Source organism: Heterodontus francisci, chromosome 8 (genome assembly GCF_036365525.1).
Source record: "Heterodontus francisci isolate sHetFra1 chromosome 8, sHetFra1.hap1, whole genome shotgun sequence".
NCBI classification, from domain to species: domain Eukaryota; kingdom Metazoa; phylum Chordata; class Chondrichthyes; order Heterodontiformes; family Heterodontidae; genus Heterodontus; species Heterodontus francisci.
In genome coordinates, this window is record NC_090378.1 from 58,154,591 (window position 1) to 58,182,074 (window position 27,484).

The window sequence follows — 27,484 nt, forward strand, 5'->3', positions numbered from 1 at the left end:
GAAAGATCAAGTGGTTTGGGACTGACAACAGTATCATGGCTATTTTTTTGTCAACAAGTAAAAGATTAATTTGTGCATGTATTTAAGCAGTAGGTAACCAATTAAAATCCAGCACCTCGTTTGCTAGTCACCTCATCAAGTTGTGCTTTCCTCCCTTGCCTTGACTCTAACCTCCAGTGTGACCCCCAAGTGTTGACTCTAAAACTTAAACTTGCCAACTTGGCTATGCTTTTAAAAACAGAACAAGGCAGCTGTACAGTCTGCTTTCTTGCCTCCTGGAGAACAATCACCTTAGGAACACATCTACCCCATCTCTTGAACCATCAAGAGCGAAATACTGCGGTTGCTGTAAATCAGAAATAAAAGTAGAAATGCTGGAAATACTCAGGTTTGGCAATATCTGTGGAGAGAGAAGCCAAGTTAACATTTCACGTCAATGAGTTTTCATCAGAAGTGAGAGTACTTAGAGATGTAACAGTCTTAAAGCAAGAGGAGGAAAGGGAAGGTCTGTGATGGAGTGGAAAGCAGGAGTGATTAAATGTCAAGAGGGGTGATAGTGCAAAGCAAAAGGAGATGGTAAAGCAACAAGTAAAGAAACAAAAGTTGTGTCTAGAGGAGGTATGAATGGGAAAGACAGAATCATCACCAGCTACCATCCAAAACGGGGGAAAAAAAGGGGCAGAAGTTATGGTCTGAAATATTTGAACTCAACTGAGTTTGGAAGTTTGTAAAGTGCCTAGTCGAAAGATGAGGTGCTGTTCCTCAAGCTTATGTTAAGCTTCATTGGAACAGGGTAGGAGGCCAAGGACAGAAAGGTCAGTGTGTAGGAGTAGGGCAGAGAATTAAAATGACAGGTGACTGGAAGCTTGGGTCACGCTTGCAGACTGAACCCTCAGAACTGTAGATAGTGCCTCTGTTCAATGAATAATGGCCATCCTGTTTGTTTGACTACTGATTAGCTTAACGACCCAGATTTTGTGGTTCCAATAGTGGCAAACGCTGAGATGTTTGCCATTATTGAGGGCCGCAATGGCACCGCAACTTCTGGTGTGCACGCTTGTGCCGAAAACCAGAAGTTGCTATGTGCCTCAGTGGCCTCTGGAGGAGTGTAAGCTGATGGTCCCACCTAGCCACTCTATAAAGTGGCAGGGACCAATAATTCAACAATTTGGGCTGATTGCCAGTTTTGTAAAGCTGATATTAGCAGGCACAGATCCTGCTCAGGAGATTCCACGCTATAAATTAACGAGCCTGTTAACCTAAAGCACCTCTCCACAAATGCATTTAAATGTATAAAATATTTACAAACAGCAGGATCTTTTGAAATAAACCTCCTGATTCATAGGACTTTTTTGTAAAGTTCATTACTCAATTTTTAAAGAATGCATTGAAAGGAGCTTTTGCAATGTAGCAAACTCTCTGCTGTAAAACAGACACATTTGGATGATAGATTTCAGAATCATGATGTCAAACTATCTTTAAAATGAATTAAATATTCTCGATGCGCTTATAGAATTTTGTACAACTGCCTCCTGATCACCTGTACATTAATAATCCTGATTCCACCTCCAGTGTTATACCAGGCGACTTTCTGAACCCGAGAGGCTGGATTCTTCATCTGACTTTTTCTAAAATATTTTCCCAATACTCCCAGCGGTTGTAGATCCTGGAAGTATACAGGACTCTGAGCTGATGCTGAGTGTGTTGAGTTAACAGATGAGATGCTCGCTGCTTTTAATTATTTCTGCCATTCCCAACTCTATATCTACAGGAGTTTGGGAAGAAAAGCGAATGTATTTCCCAGTTTTTGGTCTCTGGTTTATACCCAGCTACATTGTGAGTCTAATATTCTTGTGGCAAGCTGGTTCTTCAAGTTTGAAAGCAGTGCTTGGGTTAAACCCATTGCAACTGCCTCTGTAAAATTCTGGTGTCAATTGGTAACCAAAATGTATTCCAAGACAGCAGTTGTCAGTAAAGGACAATTTTTTTTTAAACTACATACGTTGGTTACATCTGGGCAAACATCCACTGGATAGTGGAAACTCATCGCAGTTTGGATCTTAAAATCTTTACTATGGTGAGGGTGGAGGAGGAGAGGAAGGGACTGAAGAAATGAAACGCTCTTCTCTCCCTCCTGCACAGAAAGGACTGTTAACAAAAAGTGGCTGTTCTTTCTTGTGTCTCTTCTGTCTCTGGATCTCTCTCACTCAGTGTCAAGGGTCTCACTGGGTCTGGTGGTTTAGTGTCTCCCTCTCTGTCTGTCTCTCCCTCAGTGTCTGGTGTTTAGGGGTCTCTCTCTCTCCCTGTCTCAGTTTCAAGGATTTCTCTCTCAAGTTTAAGTATCTCTCCCTCTGTTTGTTTGTATGTGTGTTTGTCTCTGTGTCTCAATCCACTCCCTCATTGTGTTTTTCTGTTTCGGTCTGGTGTCTGTGTCTCACTATCTCTCTGTCTCCTGCTCTCTGTCTGGCGTCTCTGCCCCAGTTTCTCTCCCTCTCTGTCTCTCGTCCCTCCCCCTCGGTCTTCCTCCCCCTCGGTCTTCCTCCCTCTCGGTCTTCCTCCCTCTCTCACGCTATCTCAGTATTTAAATATTTATTACAGTTTTTAAAAGTTTATAGAAGTGTTAAAAGTTTTTTTTTTAATTTATAGCACTCTATAAAGCTATTTAAAATCATCATTAAACACTCAACTGCCTTTGAGCTGAAGGCTGACCTCGAGGCATGTCTTCAGCTCGTGATGTCACTAGGGGGGCAAGAAGTAGAAGTTCTCACTGCAGCCAACAAGCCAAGTAAATTTGAAATTCTCTGCATTCAGCGCGAACGTTGCTGCCTCACTGCTGACTGCAAAATCCGGGCCAACCTGTTGTTTCCTGCCCGGCATTTCAAAGGAACATGAGATGAAATTAAGCCCATCTAGATGGTTAGTGTGATCTCATTGCTATTCTGTATGCTAGCTTCTGCTACTCCATTGTTCTGGCCAATCTGATATTAACACTTCATATGTGATGCCTTTCACATAATGCGAGAGGTGCTGACCCTTCTGCTTGTTGCTACTTTCCATCTCCTGACTAATATTAGAATATCCTTACTGGACAATAACCCCACGATGTGATTAACTTATGACTTGCATCACCAGATCACTTTGAATGATTTGCAGTGCAGGATGATAAATATGGCCAACCAAGAGATGCCCATTTTGCATCTATGCCCAATATTCTTGCATCCTACATAGGCATCAACCACATTCAATGGGACTAGTTACATGTTGTCCATATGGCCATTAGGGACCACTTGTGTTTTAATGACAACCTGGCGACTTTCAAGATCATTTTTTTTTCTACTGCCAGTTCACAAATTACTACATCTTGTGAATTCAGTTTCATAAATTAGCATGGTACTATTTCAACCTTTGGGTTGCCAGTCCAGTATCATAACTGCCCGCGACCACACATGATGTCAAGTCTGAAGATTAACAGTTGATTTATGTGCTTGAGGTGTCAAATAGAAGTTGCACCATAAATGTTGCGTTTATCTGATGTTCTGATTTATTTAATTTACCTTTTAATTTCATTGCCACCACCATATACAAAAATCACTATCTGTACTTAAAAGTTTTTTAAATGAAAGTTGAGCTAGTTGTATCACTGCTCTTTGAGATGTGGTGAAATATTTGCTCAAACGTTCAACCAATTGAATGCCCCATATGTGTGAGCAGTGTGCAGAATAGTGCACAAGGATTTAATTAAATCTTTTCGTTTTCTATCCAGGTTTGTTGAAGTTCTGCACAGTTGGCTTTTGTGGAATTGGCAGCCTTATTGACTTTGTTCTTATCTCTGCGCAGGTGAGTTGATGCCATCAGCTCAAGAGATCTTCCAACTTGATTGTTGTCTTTTATGTTGAATGATGTATGGATTATGTTTCTGTAGACATAAGTGATAATGCCATAGTTAAATACAATAGAAACTATATGCGAGTTTGCATTGAGTTGTGTTTAAGCACAGTTAAATAGATAAATGGTTAAATGGGACTATGGTGAATAGTTCATAATAAAATTGGCAATGTTACCGTTATACTGTGGTATAAAGGTATATGACTTGCAACTTGGGCTCCATCTTGTATATGTGAATAAAAAGCCAATTCGGGGATGGTTGTACTAATATGTATTCATCTTTGCAGTAATATAGCACCCAAAGCTAAAGCCAAGCTCTGATTTTTTTTTAAATCTATATTAGTTCATTAGGTGCACATGAAGAATCGTGAGACCAAGTGTAGTCTTCAGATAGAGAAAAGGATAATTGGACCATGATGTACAGAAATAATTCAGTTGCCATTTCAAAGTCCTTATTTTTATGTAATAAGTTGGTTTTGTAAATAACAGAATTTAATATAAATAGAAAAATATGCAGTAATTTTGGAAGCCGAGTAGTAGAATTGGTTGAAGCATAGGAGTTTCTCGGCAGCACAAGCTGAGACGCACCTCAGTTGTTCTGTAGTGCCACCACTCGCAGGAGGGTCTAATTACAGCAAAAAGTATGCATAGACAGATTCTATAATGAATGGGAACGTAGGAATTTTACAATAAAATTCAGCTGAATTGTAACAATGGAATAGGTATCAATAGGTTGAAATTCTTTACTGCAGTTTTAATTTGGAGTGTAAGGATTCTGACTAAATGTTAGTATCAACGTGTGCACTAAAGGAATAGATCCGAAATCAAACTAACATAAATACTTGGTGCAAGTTAACTGTCATTTCTTCCTCTGTGCCATAACCTGAATATGAACAATCCTGACTATAAACTAAGCAGTTATATTCCATTCAGATCATCTTCAACTAAACTCAGTACATTTCTCTGAGACAGTATATAGTAATGAGGGACAGGACTCTTGTCTTCAGTTACTAAGAACTTGGTGAAAGATTCCTTGACCTTTTTGGAGAAAGTGCTTTGAAACTTATAAGTATGATTATTCTGTTAAAGCCTGCTATTGTTCTGACTTTTCAACATCGATTTAAAAAAAAAAGGCTTGACTTGTGTGTAGTAATTTAGCTTTAGGCGTCATGCACCTGGATGTTCTTTCTTTACAAGTACTCCGTGTAGTTGCTAGCCAATTTGTCTACCTTTATGCAAATATATTAAAATATGGATCACATATGAAGGCATCTATTGACACATATAGTGTGTTCAGTAACTTTCAATTTATGTTTCGTGGCTTCAGGTGAAGAGGTGTGCTCAAACAATTAAAAGGAATATGATTTTAATATTAATATCTCCACCCAGCTCTCTTCCCGGTATAATGAAGATATGCAATAACCCATAAATTCTGTTGGAACATGCCATATATTCCTTGATTTGAATAGCATTATCAGCAATGGATCATTTGTGTACACAATCTGAATGCTTAAAAATGAATGTTATGTGATATTGAGAATACAAAAAAAACACAGCTTATTTAGCTGCTGAGTCAATGGAGCGTTGAAGGAAATTTGGTTTATCACATTGTGAAGCCTAGAATATATGTTAAATTGCATTGAAAACATATAATTTATTCAGTCATTTGTGAGTTGTAAAAATGTTTTAAAACGTCAGTGGATTGTCATGCTGCTATCATAAAACAGTGATATCAATGGCTAAGTACAAAAGGCAGGATGGAAGTTGTCACCATTATGGACTGGAATTTATAGGGTTTTTGATGGCAAACTGTTATTGTTTGCTGTCATTACTCCTCTGAATCTGAGCTCAACCTCAGGATTTAGCACAAGTGCAGATTAACACAGAAATCCTGAGGTTGCAGTCTGCCATTCACTGCTCTGCCACAGGCTGTGGACACCCCTGCCACCCCCCCCAGCCAAGAGCCAACAACCAGCAGAATCAGTTCATCTGGCGAAAACCTCCACTTTTCCCCTCGAATATTGCTATTGGTCCTTTTAAGTCTTCAATTTGTTCAATGAGTGTAACTGGGTTTTTAATGACGATCTGAGAAAGAACTACTGCTGAACAGTCAATTTGGCCCTGAAAAGAAAAAGTTTTATTTGTGGGATGTTGTTAAATGTCTCCATTATGATTAATTACTAGATTTTTAAACTAGATTTTAAAAATATTTTTAGAAAGTTGTTCACAATATTTCAACTTCTACCTTAACCCATGTGTGTGTCCCAATTTTTATTTTGTGCGCTCTTAAAATTTTTTTTAAATGATTTGATTAGCGCTTTTCATTTCCTGGTTTGCTGTCTGTGAGAATTCTTTGTGATTGGCAGCTTTAGACAGTTTGAGGACATCACTGCAGCTCAACATTAGGAAACGCCATTAAACTATACTGCAATCAGTTGCACGTTGACAGAGTTAACATTCTCGCCACAGAGATCACAGCTTCACCGCTGACTGCAAAATCTAGCCAAAGAATCATTACCTGCTTACAGTTTGCACGCCTAAAATCTATTTTAATCTGATTTATTTTGATTGGACTGGATCTCATATGAATACAAAACCTTGTTAATTATCACAATGCCTAGATATGAAGCATGCTTTATTGTTAGTAGGAGCTTTGGCTAAGGAAAATCATCTTTATTTTGCTTTGCTGAGATTGTCTGAATTGGATTATGCGTTGAATGCTTTGTTTTACACCAAATGCTAGAATTACCTTGGATATGATTTCTGTGTTTATCCTGTTTGCTTATCCACTTACAAAAACAGAAATTATAGTTAATTCCTGTAGTTACATAGCACCTCACGAAAATGGCGCTGATTAAGATAATATGGGCCTTGAAAAGACCATTAGGCCCATCAGGACTGATTCCACAAATCATGAACAATCAATCCACGATTGTTCTATATATTTTCTTCCTAATCTTCAATGATAAGAAAAATTCCATAATGGCTATGCACCCCATATTTCCACTGGTCTGGTTCTTTCATAGATCTTGGTGGTGCAGATGAAGTAGTGAGTTTCATGGAGTATTCTCAAACAGGGTCTCACTAAAAGATATTCATAATGTTCTGTGCCTTGCTATTCAAGTACCAATAAATCTGTTTATGTTTTAAACGAGAGGTCTATAGATCTTACAGTATCACGATTGTCGGTCTTCTCCTTCTCTGCTTTTTACAGCCATGTTCTCTGTTTCGATCTACTTCCTCCTTCACTATTGCTTTCTTTTCTTTCTGTTCTTTTCTCCTCTTCACTACAATTCCTTGTCCTTTACTATTCTCTTTCCTTTTTTCACTAACCCCTTTTATTTTTTTGTTTTAACCTGTGCATCATTAAAAATGGGACTATCTTAATATGTTTGATTCATGCAATAAAACAAAGCGAGAAAAAACTGATCTCCAGTTGGTCTCTGTGAATTGTGGATGTTAATGCATGGGCAATGAATAGTTAACAAATTAACAAATATTAACAATGCAGTCTAATTCCTATTTGACTGGAATACTTCACTTGCCCCTTCCCCATCACCACCCCCTCCCACTTCCTAAGGAACAGGCGTAGAGGAAGGGGAAAGAAAAAGGAGAGAGCAGGAATGTAGGAGTTGAATCGGGAACATTAGTAGGAGTGGCATTAATGGCTGGGAACTAGGGAGTGGGACCAGCAGCCCCCAAATTGGAAGTGGGAATGGAGTCAGTAGCTACTGACTCGTGTAGGACCAGCGACAGTTGCACAGATGTGATCCTACTAGTTGATGTTTGAGTTATGAGATTGCTGTCATGACTTCTTATTTATCTGAAGTACACAGCAGATTGGTGGATATTTTGTGTTGTCTCAGAGCTCAGCCCGAGATCAGAAGCTCGTCCAGAGGTGGCTCATAACATTTTCAGCCCTTGAAACAACCCAAGATAGACCCATTCACCTCACTGGACAATCACCTGCTCTCAAGAAATGTCCAACACTTCTGACAGATTAGTTCTGACAGGTTGTAGTATAGCACCTACACAAGCACCCTCTCCCTTCCAAATTGGACCTACTTTGGTATGCTCCCTCAGGATGTCTGGGCTCAAGAACAAAGAAGAAAAATATAGTTATATACATTTTAAAAAAAAAATTACAGCTGCTCACACCATTATTCTACCCCACCCCCACCTGCCGCATCCATCTTCAGTAAAATAAAGTTAGTACAACGCGCAGTTCTCCATTCTTTCTCAAGGCAGAATGAAGAACTCCGCAATGAGATTAGGTCTGATGAAGACCACTAAACTTCATTTTTCAGACAACAACTGAGCATGCTGTTTAACAGTTAAAGCAAATTCTACATCCTTCATTTACTCTCACTTCTTTCCTTGAAAAATGATAAACCATACACTCTGTCCCTTTTGTGGGCTGAGGTACCTTTTTTGGCATTACCTTTCTTTCTAGACAACATCTTAACTGCAAAGAATTGGCCTACTGCAACTTGCCTTTCAGCTTCATGTCTGGACCTGCACCTACAGTTGAAGTGATTTATGACTTTAACCTTTTATAGAGACCAAACCAAATCAAGCGTACATCCCTATGAATCTCCCTTAATTAAGTTCAAACCAGACAAATTCTTATACACACTTATTTGGGTCCAAAGAATTGAACTAGTTTTTCCATCAAAGAAAGAAAACTAAGAATATTACAATCTTTCGGATAGCCTATTTTGTTTAATAATTATGGCTAATTCATAAATATCCCAGATATTATAAGGGTCTGGGAAATTCTATTCAATATGTGTCTCTCCACTTAGAGATATACAGAATGCTACATGGGATGATTTATGAACTTTTATATAGTTATTAAAGAATTGAACATGCAATACACTTTTAAGTGGATAAGTATATCACAATATCAAATATTACTAAGAGATGTAACACAATCTTATTTCTAAAATAGAATCAAAAAGTTTAACCCTGCTAATATCACACCAAAATATCTTAGAATATCCATCAAAGTTTAAAGTGAACTTTTACCTTAAATTTCCTGAGTAAGCCATAGAGTGAGAAGTATTGATGAAGAATTCAACATTTCTAATGTTTGCTTCAGAAACTCTCATGTTCATACTGTTTCTAAGGTATCGTCTTACCTTTTAGCATATAAGTGTTACCTTTCTGTGTGTGTTTTTCCTGCTCTTGAAATCCTTATATGGTAGTGTCATTACCTAACATCTCCACTTAATGTTTTGCTAGAATTTCCTTGCTCTTGAAGTTGTAAGCATTTATCTGGTTAAAATGTTTGATTGTGTTTACTTGACATCGTGTTCTTGTAAGTACTATTCCATTTTATTTTACTATCTATATATTTTTTTAATGGTAATTTGTAGCAACCTTTTGAGTCGATATGTCTATATTTTACCAACACTATCAATTAAGTTTATTGCTACCTCTTACTGGTGTCACACAGGATGTTTCAATGTGTGTTTATCCTCCAAGGCCCTGGCAACAGAAATGTTGAAATGCATTTTCCAACTTAAAAGGTGTTTCTGGTTCACATTCTATTGTAACAGGAACCTCGAAAGACCTTGAAATTCCTAACGCCACCTTCTTAAAGGGGAATGTCACTGAGTCTTGAAAACAGACCATTTATTCAATCTTTAATTCTAAAAGGTATAATATGTTAACTGTATCTAAATTCTACCTAATTAAGCCTATTATACCTATGTTTCATCACACAATCTCCAGTTTAGAACCTGAGTGACTACGCAAGTGTTTATTGTTCCCTTCAGTAAGTGGAAACTATTGTGTCTTCAACTACTTCCCCATTCAGGGAATCACCAGTAAACTGATTGCCTCCTCTCCCAAGTGTATCCTCCCAAAGGCACGCCCTGCTGGGCTGGCATGAGTAGAATTATGCTCATTATAAAAGATGTGGTTAGGCCATCTGAGATGAGGGAACATCTGCTTAATGTCGCCAGTTGACAGGACAAGGATAGTTGGATAATCATGTATCCCCCATCTGCCTCAGTGGTTGCAGCCTGTAGCTTTTTAGCAAAGTGCATATTCACTTTGTTTTGAATTATAACACATTTTAAATTTAAAACTACACTCACAGTCTAAACAATTGGAATGATTCCATGCCTTTTTGTATTTGCTTATGAGGCAGGGGCACCTGCTATTTTTAGTTCATCCATATTCACCCTTTGGACTGGTGCATTGAAACCAGGGAGCAGAGCAGTCAGGTGTGGAGTGTAGATTGGGTTGGGGGTATATTGTAGTCAGATCGGCAGTACAGCATGGAGTCAGGAAATTAAGCAGGCAGAATAAATTAATGATATTTCTGGAATTGGATTCACTGAGCTGTGGTTCTCGAGACTGCGGGCTGTCTGGGGAACTGAACTTAAGCTGAGAAATATTACAATTATACAAATTAATGCTGATTAAAATACCCGATCTTCTCATTTTAGTAGAAATTTGAATAAAACACTCGAGCTGGTTGCATGAAGCCATTGCGATGAGTGGGGGATATACTTGGACTGAAAAATGAATATAAATGCAAATGAAATGCAAGTAAAATGTGAACTGTCCAGCAAGTATGGACAAAGATGAATAAAATGTTTGTTAGGAAAAATCGTACTAATTTTGAACTGAAGAAATCTGCCACAGATTATTCAGTAATCAAATCCATCCTGCTGATGGTAGTGGGAAAGATGTGCTTTAAAAACAAAGATAAAAAGCTGCATGGTAACTAGTGACCAAGTGTTGATATCCCGGTACAGGATTTTCTTTTGCTTTTAGTTTTATTAAAAAGCTAAAAATTAAATTCAGTCTGGTTATTAAAAACACTTTTTAAATACAAAGTGAATTATCAATCTGAAAGTTGTCTATTGTGGCCATTATGCTTGTCCTCTTAATGCCTCTAAAATCTACGTTTTTCATAGATGCAAACCAGTAACATGGATCACAATATATCAGTTAAACAGTAGAGTGGGAGGTTGCCAAACACATTTTTCTTAATTTATAGAGAGCCACTATACCATGAGACATGTCACATCTTGGACGTGTAAAAAGGAACTGATTTTAAGCCAGAGTTAACAGCACTTTTTTTTTAGTTGCAGTTATGTTTCCCCAATTCATGTTAAGGTTTGGAATAGCACCAAAACAGTTTCAAGCCTTTCATGTATAACCATTATTTTCCAACATAATACTGATTGTTTATTGAGCTAGTTTATCTGATCGCTATTGTTTATATTGCAGTATTTTACTTAAATTTTATTTGTAACTTCATTTTAAAACTTCCTAATGGAGAAGTCAAGTTCAGTGCAGCATAGGGAGTCACTCAGATTGTTGGTCTTGATGCACATTTTTCCTTGTTCTGAGCTAACTGACCTATCCTATTCAGTTTGAAGAAACCAGGTTTCCACCCCTCCACACTTATCAAAGTCACAAATTACATCCTACATAATTGTGATCGTGATAAACCATTCCTCCTCATCCTTTTCAACTTGTCTGCAGCCTTTGAAATGTTGACCACACCATACCCCTCCAGCACCTCACCATTGTTGTCCAGCTGATTGGACGACACTCACCTAGTTCCATTCTTTCTATCCAGCTGTAGCCAGAGGATCAACTGTTATGGCTTCTCTTCCCACATTCACACCGTTAACGCTGGTGTGCCCCGCTGATCTATCCTTGATGTCTTCCTGTTTCTCATCTGCATGCTGTCCTTCGGTGACATCATCTGAAATGTAGCATTACTTTCCAAATTTACGTTGCGACACCAAGCTGACCCTCACCACCACCTCTCTCAACCCCTCCACTGTCTCTGAATTGTCTGAGTGTTTGACATTAGACTTCGGTCCCCACCACAAACTCTGTTCTCTATCCACCAACTCCAACGCACAGCCTGGCAACTGAGGCTGAACCATACTTTTTGCAACCTTGGTGTTGTATTTGAGACTGAGATGAACTTCCAAACATATATCCACACCATCTCGAAGACTGCCTTTTTCCACCTTGATAATGTTGTGCAACTCCACTCCTGCCTCAGCATATCTGTTGCTGAAACCCTCATCCATACCTTTGTTACCTCTAGACTTGACTATTCCAACATAGTCCTGGCCGGTGTCCCATCGTCCACCTGTCGTAAACTTGAGATCATCCAAAACTCTGTTGCCTGTGTACTTGTTCGCACCAAATCCCGTTTACCCATCAGCCCTGTGCTTGCCAACCTACATTGGCTTCGGTTAAGAAGTGTCCTGCTTTTAAAATTCTCATCCTTGTTTTCAAATACTTCCATGGCCTCGGCCTTTCCTACTTTTGTAACCTCCTCCAACCCGACAACCCTCCGCGATACCAGCACTGCTCCAATTCTGGCCTCTTGCACATCCCCAATTTTAATTTTTGCACTGTTGTTGACTGTGCCTTCAACTGCCAAGGTCATGAGCTCTGGAGTTCCCTCCCTAAACCTCTCTGCTTCTCAATCTCTCTTTTCTCCTTTAAGATGCTCCTTAAAACCTACCTCTTTGACCATGCAAATATCTCAAGTGGTTTGATATCAGATGTTGTTTAATGATGCTTCTTTGAAGTGGCTTAGGATATTTTACTATGTTAAGCATGCTATATAAATACAAATTGTTGTTGTTGTTGAAATAGTCCTTTCCTGAGGATCCTTGTTTTGAACTGAACTTCAGAGGAAAAATATTGAGATTGGTCACACTTTAAAACAAAAAAAATTCCATCTCTTGGCTCACTGATGTGCAAAATACTGTTAGAATTATTGCGCGGTGTATGACCATGTACCTCCTTCCTTTTCTAAGTTTAGAAAGTTAAGAATGAAAAGCACAGCTGTATAAACATTTATCTATTGATCTAATGAAAAGTATGGATTTTTAGCTTTGTCTTCTCTACAAATCAGTTACTAATGCCATAAGGATTAGATGGAGCAATGCAATAGCCAACATTGAAAGCTTTTTTACATGGTTAGAAGTGATCAGTGTGGCTTTAAAGAGCACTGCTGTTAGATATGCACCAGCTGTGACTGCTATGGAACGTTTTCCACAATGCAATAATGTCAGGAAATTTCTTAAGAAAAATAGTACTTAAGCCTATCAGAGCAACTGCAAATTTTGGTTTGTTAAAATAAGCTGTTTTTCAAGTTCAAAATAATTTTATTTGGCAAAAAGTTAAGTTATCCAATAGTTTGAACTGCGCAACATAATTAACACTGAAGTAGAAATTTAGTGTTAAAAATTAAATTTGTCAGACTTTAAATTAAGAATGCACAAATATATGTATAAGAACATAAGAATTAGGAGCAGGTGTAGGCCATTTGGCCCTTCGAGCTTGCTCCGTCATTCAGCAAGATCAGGTCTGATCTTCCTCAACTCCACTTTTCCACATTATCCCCATATCTCTTTGCACCCAAACATCTAGCAGCTTCGGTCTGGAACGTACACAACGACTGAACATTCATAGCTCTCTTGGATAAAGAATTCCAAAGATTCACAATCTTTTGAGTGAAGAAATTTCTCCTCAGTCCAAATTGGCCAATCCCTTATTTTGAGACTGTGACCCCATGTTCCAGATTCCACCAGCCAGAGGAAGCATCCTCCCAGCATCTACCCTATCAAGTCCCTTAAGATTCTAATTGCCTTCCTAATTGCTTGCTGTACCTGCATGTTAATTTTCTGTGATTCATGTACGCTGACACCCAGGTCCCGCAGAATGAAAACATTTCCCAGTCTCTCAGCATTTAGAAAATATACTTTATTTTATTTTTCCTTCCAAAGTGGCTAACTTCACACTGTTTTCCATCTACCATGTTCTTCCCCTCTTACCCAACCTGCCTATATATGTTGCTCTGCAGCCTCTTTTTGTCCTCCTCACCACATAATTTCTCACCTAACTTTGTGTTGTCTGCAAACTTGGATACGTCAGTCCCCTCATCTAAGTCATTAATATAGATTTTAAAGAGCTGAGGCCCAAGTACTGATCCTTGCGGTACCCAGTTAATTGCAACTTGCCAACCTGAAAATGTCCCTTGGATTCCTACTCTCCGTTTTCTAACTATTAACCAACCCTCAAGCCATGCTAATATTTACCCCCAATCCCATGAGCCCTAATTTTGTGTAGTAACCTCATCACTCCAAGCAGAAGGGCCACCCGCGCATCAACACGAGCAGAATTTCTTATCCACAGCTGTAACAAAAATTTCTAAATTCACTTGAAAAAGCCCTTCAAAACACTCCCACAGGGGATGCAGAGACCAAGTGGGCCCACATCAGAGACGCCATCTATGAGTCAGCCATGACCACCGATTGGCAAATGTGTGCAGCGGAATGCAGACTAGTTTCAATCTCATTTTGAAGAGCTGGAACCTGTCATAGCCGCTAAGCGCATTACACTGCTGAACAACAAAAAAGCCCCCAGCGAGTTAACATCCGTAGCACTTAAAACAGCTAGGCGCTGCGCAAATGACTACTGGCAACACCTATGCAGTCATATTCAGCTGGCCTCAGACACCGGAAACATCAGAGGAATGTATGATGGCATTAAGAGAGCTTTTGGGCCAACCATCAAGAAGATCGCCCCCCTCAAATCTAAGTCAGGGGACACCATCACTGACCAACGCAAGCAAATGGACCGCTGGGTTGAACACTACCTAGAACTGTACTCCAGGGAGAATTTTGTCACTGGGACCGCCCTCAGTGCAGCCCAGTCTCTGCCAGTCATGGATGAGCTGGACGTACAGCCAACAAAATAACAAAATCGGAACTCAGTGATACCATTGATTCTCTAGCCAGCAGAAAAGCCCCTGGGAAGGACGGCATTACCCCCGAAATAATCAAGAGTGCCAAGCCTGCCTTACTCTCAGCACTCTACGAACTGCTTTGCCTGTGCTGGGTCGAGGGAGCAGTACCACAGGACATGCGCGATGCCAATATCATCACCCTCTATAAAAACAAAGGTGACCACGGTGACTGCAACAACTACCGTGGAATCTCCCTGCTCAGCATAGTGGGGAAAGTCTTTGCTCGAGTCGCTTTAAACAGGCTCCAGACGCTGGCCGAGCGTGTCCACCCTGAGGCACAGTGTGGCTTTCGAGCAGAGAGATCGACCATTGACATGCTGTTCTCCCTTTGCCAGCTACAGGAGAAATGCCGCGAACAACAGATGCCCCTCGACGTTGCTTTCATTGATCTCACCAAAGCCTTTGACCTCATCAGCAGACGTGGTCTCTTCAGACTACTAGAAAAGATCGGATGTCCACCAAAGCTACTAAGTATCATCACCTCATTCCATGACAATATGAAAGGCACAATTCAGCATAGCGGCGCCTCATCAGACCCCTTTCCTATCCTGAGTGGTGTGAAACAGGGCTGTGTTCTCGCACCTACACTGTTTGGGATTTTCTTCTCCCTGCTGCTCTCACATGCGTTCAAGTCTTCAGAAGAAGGAATTTTCCTCCATACAAGATCAGGTGGCAGGTTGTTCAACCTTACCCGCCTAAGAGCGAAGACCAAAGTGCGGAAAGTCCTCATCAGGGAACTCCTCTTTGCTGACTATGCTGCATTAACATCTCACACTGAAGAGCGTCTGCAAAGTCTCATCGACAGGATTGCGGCTGCCTGCAACGAATTTGGCCTAACCATCAGCCTCAAGAAAACGAACATCATGGGACCAGACGTCAGAAATGCCCCATCCATAAATATCGGCGACCACGCTCTGGAAGTGGTTCAAGGGTTCACATACTTAGGCTCAACTATCATCAGTAACCTGTCTCTCGATGCAGAAATCAACAAGCGCATGGGAAAGGCTTCCACTGCTATGTCCAGACTGGCCAAGAGAGTGTGGGAAAATGGCGCACTGGCACGGGACACAGAAGTCCAAGTGTATCAAGCCTGTGTCCTCAGTACCTTGCTCTACGGCAACGAGGTCTGGACAACGTATGTCAACCAAGAGCGACGTCTGAATTCATTCCATCTTCGCTGCCTCCGGAGAATCCTTGGCATCAGGTGGCAGGACCGCATCTCCAACACAGTAGTCCTCAAGGCGGCTAACATCCCCAGCTTATACACACTACTGAGTCAGCGGCGCTAGAGATGGCTTGGCCATGTGAGCCGCATGGAAGATGGCAGGATCCCCAAGGACACATTGTACAGCGAGCTCGCCACTGGTATCAGACCAACCGGCCGTCCATGTCTCCGCTTTAAAGACGTCTGCAAACGCGACATGAAGTCCTATAACATTGATCACAAGTCGTGGGAGTCAGTTGCCAGCGATCGCCAGAGCTGGCAGGCAGCCATAAAGGCGGGGCTAAAGTGTTGCGAGTCGAAGAGACTTAGATGTTGGCAGGAAAAAAGACAGAAGCGCAAGGGGGGAGCCAACTGTGTAACAGTCCTGACAACCAATTTTTTCTGCTGCACCTGTGGAAGAGTCTGTCACTCTGGTATTGGCCTTTATAGCCACTCCAGGCGCTGCTCCACAAACCACTGACCACCTCCAGGCGCTTACCCATTGTCTCCCGAGACAAGGAGGCCAAAGAAGAAGAAGAACCTCTTGTGTGGCACCTTATCAAATCACTTTTTAGAAATCCAAAAACACTACATCCACTACATCCCTTATCCATCTTACTAGTTACATCCTCAAAAAGTTCTTTTAACAGATTTGTCAAACATGATTTCCCTTTCATAAATCTGTGTTGACTCTGCTTACTCATGTGATTTTGTAAGTGCCATGTTACCACGTCCCTAATAATAGATTCAAGTAGTTTGCCTACTTCTGATGATAAGCTAACTGGCCTATCGTTCCCAGTTTTCTCTCTCCTTTCTTAAGTAGCGGAGTTATGTTGGCTGTTTCCAATCCTTGGAAACTGTTCTACAGTTTAAGGAATTCTGGAAGATCAAAACCAATGCATTCATTATCTCTGCAACTACTTAAAACCCTAGGATGCAAGCCGTCCAGTCCAGGTGATTTGTCACCACTTAGTCCTATTTTTTTCAGTACTGTTTCTTAACTTGTACTAATTTCTTTAATTTCCTCATTCTTGCTAAATCCTTGGTTCCCCATCATTTCTGGAATGTTTTGTCTTTTAATGGGAAAATTGATACAAAGTAATTGTTTAACTTCTCTGACATTTTCTTATTCCCCATTATAATTTCATCTGTTTCTAGCTCTAATGGACTCACATTTGCTTTTATTTGTCCTTGCTAGTCTACTCTGATCTCTTTTTTTATCAATTTATTGGTTCTCCTTTGCTGAAGTCTTTACATTAATAAGCCTCTTCCTTTGATCGAATACTATCTTTAACTCCTCTTGGTTCTGCCACTTATTCTGTGGGGTTTTTGTACCTTAAAGGAATGTATATTTGTTGCAAATTCTGCATTAATTCTTTAAATGCTAGCCATTTAGTCTTTTGTTGTGTCTTTTAATGTTTCCCAATCTACCTTCGACAACTCATCTCTCGTACCTACATAGTTCGCTTTGTTTATATTTAAAGCACTAGTAACCTGTCTCTAGATGCAGAAATCAACAAGCGCATGGGTAAGGCTTCCACTGCTATGTCCAGACTGGCCAAGAGAGTGTGGGAAAATGGCGCACTGACACGGAACACAAAAGTCCGAGTGTATCAGGCCTGTGTACTCAGTACCTTGCTCTATGGCAGCGAGGCCTGGACAACGTATGCCAGCCAAGAGCGACGTCTCAATTCATTCCATTTTCGCTGCCTCCGGAGAATACTTGGCATCAGGTGGCAGGACCGTATCTCTAACACAGAAGTCCTCGAAGCGGCCAAGATCCCCAGCTTGTACACACTACTGAGTCAGCGGCGCTTGAGATGGCTTGGCCATGTGAGCCGCATGAAAGATGGCAGGATCCCCAAAGACACATTGTACAGCGAGCTCGCCACTGGTATCAGACCCACCGGCCGTCCATGTCTCCGCTATAAAGACGTCTGCAAACGCGACATGAAATCCTGTGACATTGATCACAAGTCGTGGGAGTCAGTTGCCAGCGTTCGTCAGAGCTGGCGGGTAGCCATAAAGACAGGGCTAAAATGTGTCGAGTCGAAGAGACTTAGTAGTTGGCAGGAAAAAAGACAGAGGTGCAAGGGGAGAGCCAACTGTGCAACAGCCCCGACAAACAAATTTTTCTGCAGCACCTGTGGAAGAGCCTGTCACTCTAGAATTGGCCTTTATAGCCACTCCAGGCGCTGCCTCACAAACCACTGACCACCTCCAGGCACGTATCCATTGTCTCTCGAGATAAGGAGGCCCAAAAGAAAAAGAAGTTTCAGACTTAACTAAACCACTTTCAAACTCAATATAAATTGCAGATATAATTATTTTTCCCCTCCTAGCCAGTAGTGGTGTGATGTCCCAAATCTTATGAAGTAATCTGGTGTGTATAAGGTGACATACTAAATATCCAATGATTTGGAAGTATCAGCTGCCACCATTCATTTATCTTGTTTGTAAAAATAAATGCCACATTTCATGCCTTAGCCTATTTTTCTTTACAAATTATGTTTAAAGTGACCATCATTTAACAACCACCTGGATGGTGATAAATTTGAGACATTCTAATGTTCTCCAACACTTTTGAACAGGGAACTAATCATAAGATGTATTGCTCTGTACAATGACTGAAATGGTCACAAGCATGACATAAAATTGTTGTAATTTTGGAAAGGGATCAGTGGTTGGATTCTGTTTTGTTAATGCTGATTACAACAAGTTCAGCAAGAAAAGGACACTAATTCCTTTTAAGAAAAGGGCAATTAACTGTAGACCAATAGCCATTCTTGTGACCGTGTGTATACATTAATTAACTATTTAGAGGGATTATTGCTGTGCAGTTAAGTTAAACAATAGGTATACTTGTTAGGTACAGTTCCAAGATTTTGTGCAAGCTTTGTTTCCCAAAACAAACAGGAATCAGTAACAAAAATTTCCAGTTGCTTCCTCCACCTCACAACTCTCCATCAGAGAAAATAATTTCTTGACTGGAATTTTACGCCCCCCAAAGAGTGGAAAGGTGACGGGTGGGGGTGGAGCGTAAAATGGAGCAGGAGGCTCTGAGTTCCCTTCCCGACCCACTCCCGTCCCAGCCGCACTTTACGCTGGGTGGCAGCGGCAAAATACAGCCCACCCGCCCCAGACTAATCAAGGCTTTTAAGTGTCACTTAACGGCCTCTGCCCACTGCCACTGGGATTTTGACCCAAGCAGGTGGCTCTCTGATGACCTGGTGGGGGGGAGCCCTCATGATCGGGCACATTGTGCCTGATGGAGGGCCGTCCCTGCTGCCCCAACCACCCCCAATGCCCAACACGTCCCGTTTCTCCCCCCACCTCCCCATCCCCCCGTCGACCACCCTTGCCTCGCCGGGGCCAACTGATCACCCCCTATGAGGCATCAAAGCTGACCTTCGTTCTCTGGGCGCCCCAACATCATCATTTTTGAAGCTGACCTGCAGTTTCAGCAGTGGCCACCGCTCTCAGTGGCGCTGTTGGGACTAAGAGCTGCCGGCCCACTAATTGGTCGGCAGCTCCATTAGGCGGGGCTTCCTGCCTCAAGCGGGTGGAAGTCCTGTCTCAGAACAATTAAAGGCCGGGGAACTGCAAAATGCGGGTTGGATCCCCAGGCCAGGCGGAAGTGGGTTCGCCAACGACATTTCAGTTGGTGGACGGCTCCTGTCCGCTGAGGGAACAATCCCGGTCCTTGTTCCAGTTTATTTGTAAATATTGTAGTTACCAGTCAGTGTATGGAACGTATTGCACTGTTTATTTCTTAATCATAATGGTCTAATTTGAGGTGAGGAAAAGGTAAAGGAAAGGAAGACAGTCGTCATAAAGATTTTCTAGTGTATTTTGTAAGGCTAATATATCAACTTCGCTGAATTGTGTGTAAAACTGATTGCCATTCTAAATCAGAGAGTTCTGACATTAAGAACAGTAAGAAACAATTATCGTATATTGTCTAGTTAACAGCTGCTGTCCAGCAATACTTTCAGTGCATTTGAATTTTTAAAAGAATTACAAACCAAATTCTTATATTAAACAAATTTAGCTCAAGTAAATGAGATGTTTTTAAAATAGAAAATGCTGGAAATGCACAGTAAATCAGTCAGCACCTGAAAGTGAAACATTTGCACGAGGCTCTTGAACAGCATTTTCAGTTTTTATTTCACACTTCTAATATTTGTATTCTTTTATATCAATGTGATCCATTGCTCAACTTACAAAGTAGCTTTGCAAAGTGAATCATTTTCCCCACCTCTGTACACAACTCAAATATAATTTATTTATTAATCATGAAGACTAGTGTCTGGTTCTGTGGTGAGCTACTGCAATTTTGCTTGCTGACCACATTTCTGGCTGATATTAAGAATTCAGAAATTTGGTTGTAAAAATTTACACTGTAGTTAATTCATACTGTCAAATATAGAAATAAAACCAGTACATAATACATCCACTTTTAACTTTTTAGATGCGTCGCATTTCATACATTTAAATACTTCAATAATTTGGACAATGACATAGAATAATATCACAATTTGCTGATCCCAAACTAGGAGGCGTGGTAGAATCGTAAGATCGTGGAATCATGTTCACTAAGAAAATATGTCGACTACAGGATGAAATGGGTTAGTGAGTGGCGGGTAGGTGGGAAATGTAAAGCAACAATGATAAATTTGAAGCGTGCACCTTGGAAGAAAAAGAGAATGGGAATATATGCTAAATGGCATAATTCTCAATGGAGTGGAGGAACACAGTATTAATGCTGAAGAGAAACAGATCTTTTAAAACATAATTAAACATGGGAAAAAATGTCAAAAGGGAAATGGGATTCTGGGTTTTGCATACAAGGGCAAATGATAAATCTGTATAAAACGCTGCTTAGGCCACAGTTGAACTACTGAGCGCAGTTTTGGGAAACCATTATTGGAACTAAATTGGAGCTATTGGAAAATCTGCAATGTGCATTCATGAGCATGATATCAGTGACGGTGAGATGTTACATTTCAGGACTTATGAACCATTTTTTACACAGAGGGTTTGAAAATAATGGTGGGATTAATTTATAGGCCGCCTGACAGTAGCTGTAGTGTCAGGCAGAGTATAAATCAAGAAATTAGAGATTATTGTAACAAAGGTAATAGAGTAATCATAGGATCTTCTAATCTTCAAATAGACTAGACAAATAAAATTTTCAGCAGTAGTGTGTGGAAAGAGTTTGTAGAATGCATTCAGTATAATTTTCTAGATCAATATCACAAGGAACCAACTAAGGAATAGGCTATTTAAATCTAATTTTTGCAGTGAAACCAGGTTAATTAATATAGTAAGGGAGCCTTTGGAAAAGAATGATCATAATATAATATTTTATATTGAGTTTGAGAGTGATTTAGTTAAGTCTGAAACTAGGGTCTTAAATTTGAACAAAATAAACTTCCGAGGTATAAGGGGGCAAGTTGGCTAAGGTAGATTGGGAAACTAGATTAAAAGATATGACTGTAGATAGGCAATGGCAAACACTTAAAGAATTAATTCATAATTGACAACCATTATACACTCCTTTAAGGAATAAAACCCCATGGGAAAAGTGGGTCAACTGTTGCTAACAAGACAAATTAAAATATAGTGTTAGATTAAAGGGTGAGGCTTATAATATTTCGAAGAAGAGTAGTAAGCCTGAGGATTGTGGGGGTGGGGGGGGGAAGAGATGTTAAAATTCATCAAAGAATGATGAAAAAAGAAAGTAGGATATGAGGGTAAACTATAGGCCACTTTCAACAATATTTGCAAATGTAATTTGGGTGGATAAGGGGGTATGAGTGAATGTAGTGTATTTGGAATTTCAAAAAGCATTCAATAAGGAGTCTTGAACACAAAATTAGGTCTCATGGGATTGAGGGTACTATATTAGCATGGATTGAGCCCTTAAATTCTGGATTTGTCTCCCTAAACCTCAACTCCTCTCTACTTCTCTTTCCTCCTTTAAGGTGCTCCTTAAAATTTACTTCTTTGACCAAGCTTTAGACCATCCACCCGAATATTGCCTTTTGTGGCACAGGTCCAGTTTTGCTTCATAACACTCCTGTGTCGTGCTTTGGAATGTTTTGTTAGCTGTATCAATGCAAATTGTTAGAGTCATAGAGAGATACAGCACTGAAACAGGTCCTTCGTTATTGTTTGGATAATGGACAGAAAGCAGAATAGGAGTAAATGGACCATTTTCAGTTGACAGGCTGTAACTAGTTATGTTAGTGGGGTATTGTAAGGACCAATGCTTGGGCCTCAGTTATTTACAATCTCTGTCAATTACTTAGATGAGGGGAACAAGTGTAATGTATCCAAGTTCATTAACAATACAAATTTAGGTGGGAAAGTAAGCTGCAAGGAGAACACAAAGAGGCTGTAAAAGGACTTGGGTGAAGTGAATAGCCAAGAATGGAATATAATGTGAAAGACTGGGGAATTACAAAGGGATTGGAGTATGAGTGTAAAGAGGTCTTAGTGCAGTTGAATAGGGCCTTGGTAAGACCATACTTGGAGTATTGTGTAAAGTTTTAGTCTCCTTACCTAAGGAAAGATATACCTACCTTAGAAGGTGTGCAACAAAGGTTCACTAGACTGATTCTTGGGGTGAGGGGATTGTCATATGAGGAGAGATTGGGTAGACTAGGCCTATATTCCCTAGAGTTTAGAAGAATGAGAGGTTATCTAATTGAGACATAAAATTCTTAAGGGAATAGACAGGGATATACTGGGAGGATATTACTCGTGTAGGGAGAGACTAGAACTATGAGTCGCAATCTTGAAATAAGGAGTCGACCATTTAGAACTGTATCAAGAAATTTCTTTACTCAGAGTTGTCAACCATTGGAATTTTCTACTGCAGAGAGCTGTGGATGCTCAGTTGTTGAATGTATTTAAGTCAGAGATTGGCAGATTTTTGGACAAGGGAATAGCGTTGCAAGGTGTAGTTGAAGTAGAAGATCAACCATGATCTTATTGAATGGCCTATTCCTGATCCTATTTATTATGTTCTTTAAAAAGAAATCAGTCGATAAGTAGTTAAGATGCTAATGATGTGGCTTTGATTTCTCAAAATGTAAATAATCAATTCAGCAGCTTGTCTCTGTAATTGATAAATACCTCACATTCACATGTCGGAAGATATTTCATCCCTTTCTGACTGAACGGTCAGGAAAGAAAGCAGAATGTGAATTATATAAATGGCAGACTGGCCTTTGGAAAAAGGATGCCGCACAGTCAAGTGGCAAAATACTCCAAATGACAGGAGCCTGCAGGGAGGTTTTGCCATGGCCTTTAGGGCACGCTGTAGGGGAATTAGTATGTTGAAGTTGAGGAAGATGAGTAGTGTAGCATATCTATTTTTAAAATATTATATGAAGATAAGTTTTACTGATGGAATGAAATTTGATCAGGATTGTTACTCTGTATGTGCACCTTACTAGATAATTAAATCAGCTTAATGATTAGAACAAAATCTCACCTTCACTGAGCTTCTCACCTGCCTCACTATCCAGTTTGTTGTACTTTTTGAAAAATTAATATTGGCAAGTGTGTATACTGTAGGGATGCTTATTCCATAGACGATTGTGTATCAAAACACATCTAATCATAAAGATGCTTTTCTAGATTGAAGGTTGGAATTATACAGATGTATTTTAATGCTAACTTTTATTGTTTGAAACCATGAGATTCAAATTGTTTTAATGTGAAATTAGATGTTTTATGTCACACAAAGGGTTATTAGGATATGGAGTCATTTACACAAGTAGTTATTGAGACAGAGACTATAATGCCATTTAAAAACGTAATAAATATTTTTAAAAAGAATATATAAAGATATTGGGAAGGTACATATCGACCAAAAAGACGCTTGAAACAAAAAAAGTCAAGAGTTTTTGTGGGGACGGTGGTAGGTGGGTGGCGACGGTGTGTGTGCAGTGACAGCAAGCATGGAGTGTGGGGAGGTTGTACGGCAGTAAAGTATAAAACCAAGCCAACTACAGAAATTCATCCAACCCAAGTGATGGTTGGCTTAGGAGATGAGTTTGTAGAAGATAATTCCAGTTAAGTACTTGCACTACATAGTTACAAAGATCATATAATTTCTTTCCACGCTGTAACTTTTGATTCTGATGATTTTATTCCTTACAACTGATGTGGTGACTTGCAGTGCATATAAAACAAGGACATCCCAAATGCAAAAAAACTGCATATGTGGAAAAGAAATATACAAAATAACCCATCACAAAATGGACACCCTAGTATTAAATTAAACTGTTTGAGGCCAGAGGCTGAGTTCTACATATGGGATTTTTTTTCTAAGTGGTATGAAATTATTGGAATTGACTGTCCTCACTTTTTTAACTCTGTCTCCAGATTGTTGGACCTGCAGATGGCTCAAATTACATCATCGATTACTATGGAGCAAGACTCACAAGATTAGCAATAGACAATGATACATATAGGAAGACACAAATGGAACTGTGAGCCCTGAAATTTCAAATTCTGGTAGGTTTCAACTGCTAGAGTAATTTTTCACATGTAATTTTATTTATGATAGCCTCCAGTTAGAATTTTTTTTTACTTCTCATTGGAGAATGCAAGACCTTTGATAACAGTGGGATATGATGATTTTGGTTTATGATTAAGACCTATGCCTCAGTCCAGATACCTACCCGAAGAAAAAAAAAGTTCTATGAAAAATGTTGAAAGTGGCCCATAGTTAATGCCCTTGGAGAATTTGGGGACATTTATACCAAGTCTTTTTTGTAAAAAGTGTAAATTAAACATCTTTAACATGGTAAATATTGACAAAAGTCTGATTCAAGTTCTGCTGTGTTGTGTCGAAGATACTTGAAAATAATAGAATTTTATATGATAGAATTCTCGGAATAAATTCAAAGGCATTTCCAGTACCATCAAATGTTGCCAAATGAAAATAACCTAATCATAAAGACAGAGTCGCTGATGTTAAAGAGGCTTCAAAGAGCCTAACACACTTAATCACCTAGATGAACAATGGTAGCAGATGCCTGGGAACACCACCACCTGCAGGTTCCCCTCCAGGTAACACGCCATCCTGACTTGAAACTATATTGCCGTTGCTTTACTGTCATTAGGTCAAATCCTGGAATTCCCTCCCTCACAGCACTTTGGGAGTACCTAGACCACATGGACTGCTGCGGTTCAAGCTGGCAACTCAACACCACCTTCTCAAAGGCAATTAGAGATGGACAATGTTGGCCTTGCCAATGACCCTCACATCCCACAAACAAATAAAACAAATTACAAGTTACTGTATAAATATATTTAAAATACAAAATGAAGCACATTAAAATTAAGATGTTCAATTTTTTTCCACTGCGGCACTTCGTTTTAGCACAAAGCAGGGGTATAGAACACGCTATCATCTGCCCCTACAGCGTACCTTAACCCAACCTCAGAAGGGCAACCCTACTGTACTCGTAGGAGTTCTTTTCCGTATTATCCATCACTCCAATCTCTTTGAGACATCTTTATGCTGAATTATGGACAGTGTTTTGCTAAGGCCCAATGTCCTTTTTAGAATTGATTGTGATCATTTAACATGGAGCCCTTGCAGCTAGCAGAGAGGAGAGACTTTGAGTTAATCCATCTAGACTAGATTCAGGCACTTGAACCAGAGATGAAAGAATTGTGTCCTAACTTCCTTGCCATCCAGTTCCTTCTCTTCTACCTGCATGCTTAAAATATTAAACTGCCAGTGCAAGCAATAATAATTTAGGAAAATGAATGAGTGAAACCAAAGACCAATACAAATTATCCAATTTTTCTTAGATATTTCTGAACTTTTTCTGTGTTGTTCAGAGTTTATTGTTAATGTTCAGTATTGGAATAGTCTTTCAAACTTTTCCAATTTTATGTTTTCCTGTCATTAGTAAACTATGTTTGCACCTTGAAATGGAAGGTTTGTGTTGAAAAGTGAAGGTTCAAAGCGCATTAAAACTGATCAGTCTCCCCTTCCCCCATGTGCATTATTCATATATTGAGCAATCTTAGTCACAAGTTCAACCCAGGCATCCTTTTTATAATATGACTTTACCATTATTTTCCCTTAATATGAATATTCAAATTGTACACTGTATATAAAAACACCAATATGTGGCAGGATTTCTGAGATTCCAGTTTTGGCTCCAACACTATGCAAGCTGGACTGAGTAGATAGGGAGAAACTGTTCCTGTTAGCGGAAAAGTCAAGAACCAGTGGACACCGATTTGAGGTGATTGGCAAAAGGCGCACCTGTGACATTGGGGAAAAAAAATTTATGCAACGTGTGGTTAGGATTTGGAATGCTCTGTCTGAGAGTGTGGTGAAGGCAGATTCAATCGAGGCCTTCAAAAAAGAATTGGATAATTATCTGAAGCGAAAAAATTGGCAGGGCAATCGGGAAAAGATGGCGGAGTGGGACTAGGTGAGTTGTTCTTGCAGAGAGCCGGCATGGACAAGATGGGCAAAATGATGGCTTCCTGTGCTGTACGATTCTACGATTCTGTATCTGAAGTTAAGCCAGGTGCTACAAGGAGGAAAAGGGGTTGGGGCCCCTTTGGGTCTGGTCTCCCTAAGTGGGTGGAGGAGGGTCTGTTCCTGTTATAAGCCTGCTCTGCATACAGGCAATGCCAAATTAATGTTGCAGATATTAATTCCTTTAAGAACATAAGAAAAAAGAACAGGAGTCGACCATTTGGCCCCTTGAGCCTGCTCCGCCATTCAGTACTAACATGGCTGATCTACCTCAACTCTATTTTCCTGCCTGCTCCCCCATATCCCTTGATTCCCTGAGAGATCTATAATCTATCGATCTCAATAAGAACATTTGCATCGCATATCTATTGTTGGGACAAGGTATGTATTGTGTCTAATTCATAGTCTATTACTAAAGTCATAATGAAATTAATCATATAAATTGTGACCCAGTAGCACAGTATATTTATGATATGGCAAATTAGTACATGAACTAGTGGGATATGGGCATATGCCTCTTTTCCACATGCTAAGTTCCTGATCTCGTGAGCTATTGGCTGAGAGCTAGGTTCTTGAGGTTGGAAAAATTGCCACTCCTTGATTTGGTCACCACCTAGAAACTGGTTACAGAGCAGCAATATCTAAGAGGATAGGAACAGATGAGCTTGTTCTTTTTAGAAGATAGGAATTTTAAATTACAACAAAACTGGCTGTTGGCTCACTTGTACAGTTCTTGTTACAGACTAAAAGGTCTGATGTGATGTGCATTATTTTTAATAGCATATAGAAATGTGTCACATCCCAGTTTACAAACTCTAACTAGGTTTCTCATAGCCAACAGATCTTAGGAGAAACAGCAGAGGGCACTCACAAACTGTTCATTAGACTTATTGTAAGGACAAAGTTTCCTTCCTCAATGTTAACATATGATACCAGTGAAGTTCTTAACCAGGTACCTTGCTGAGAATTTTCACAAAATCATCCTTTGTGATCATAGATAAACAAAGAACAGTACAGCACAGCAACAGGCCATTCGGCCCTCCAAGATCTTGATGCCTGTCTAAAC

General features: G+C 39.9%; 1 protein-coding gene across 1 annotated transcript in view; it reads left to right on the forward strand.

Annotated features, from left to right (window-relative positions):
- tm2d1 (TM2 domain containing 1) overlaps positions 1–27,484 on the forward strand; it is a 95,888-nt gene that overhangs the window by 55,659 nt on the left and 12,745 nt on the right. Inside the window, exons 5-6 of the mRNA XM_068037189.1 lie at positions 3,764–3,837; positions 24,294–24,425. Coding sequence (XP_067893290.1) covers positions 3,764–3,837; positions 24,294–24,404 — 185 coding nt within the window. The 3' untranslated portion in view covers positions 24,405–24,425. The remainder of the gene's footprint in view (positions 1–3,763; positions 3,838–24,293; positions 24,426–27,484) is intronic.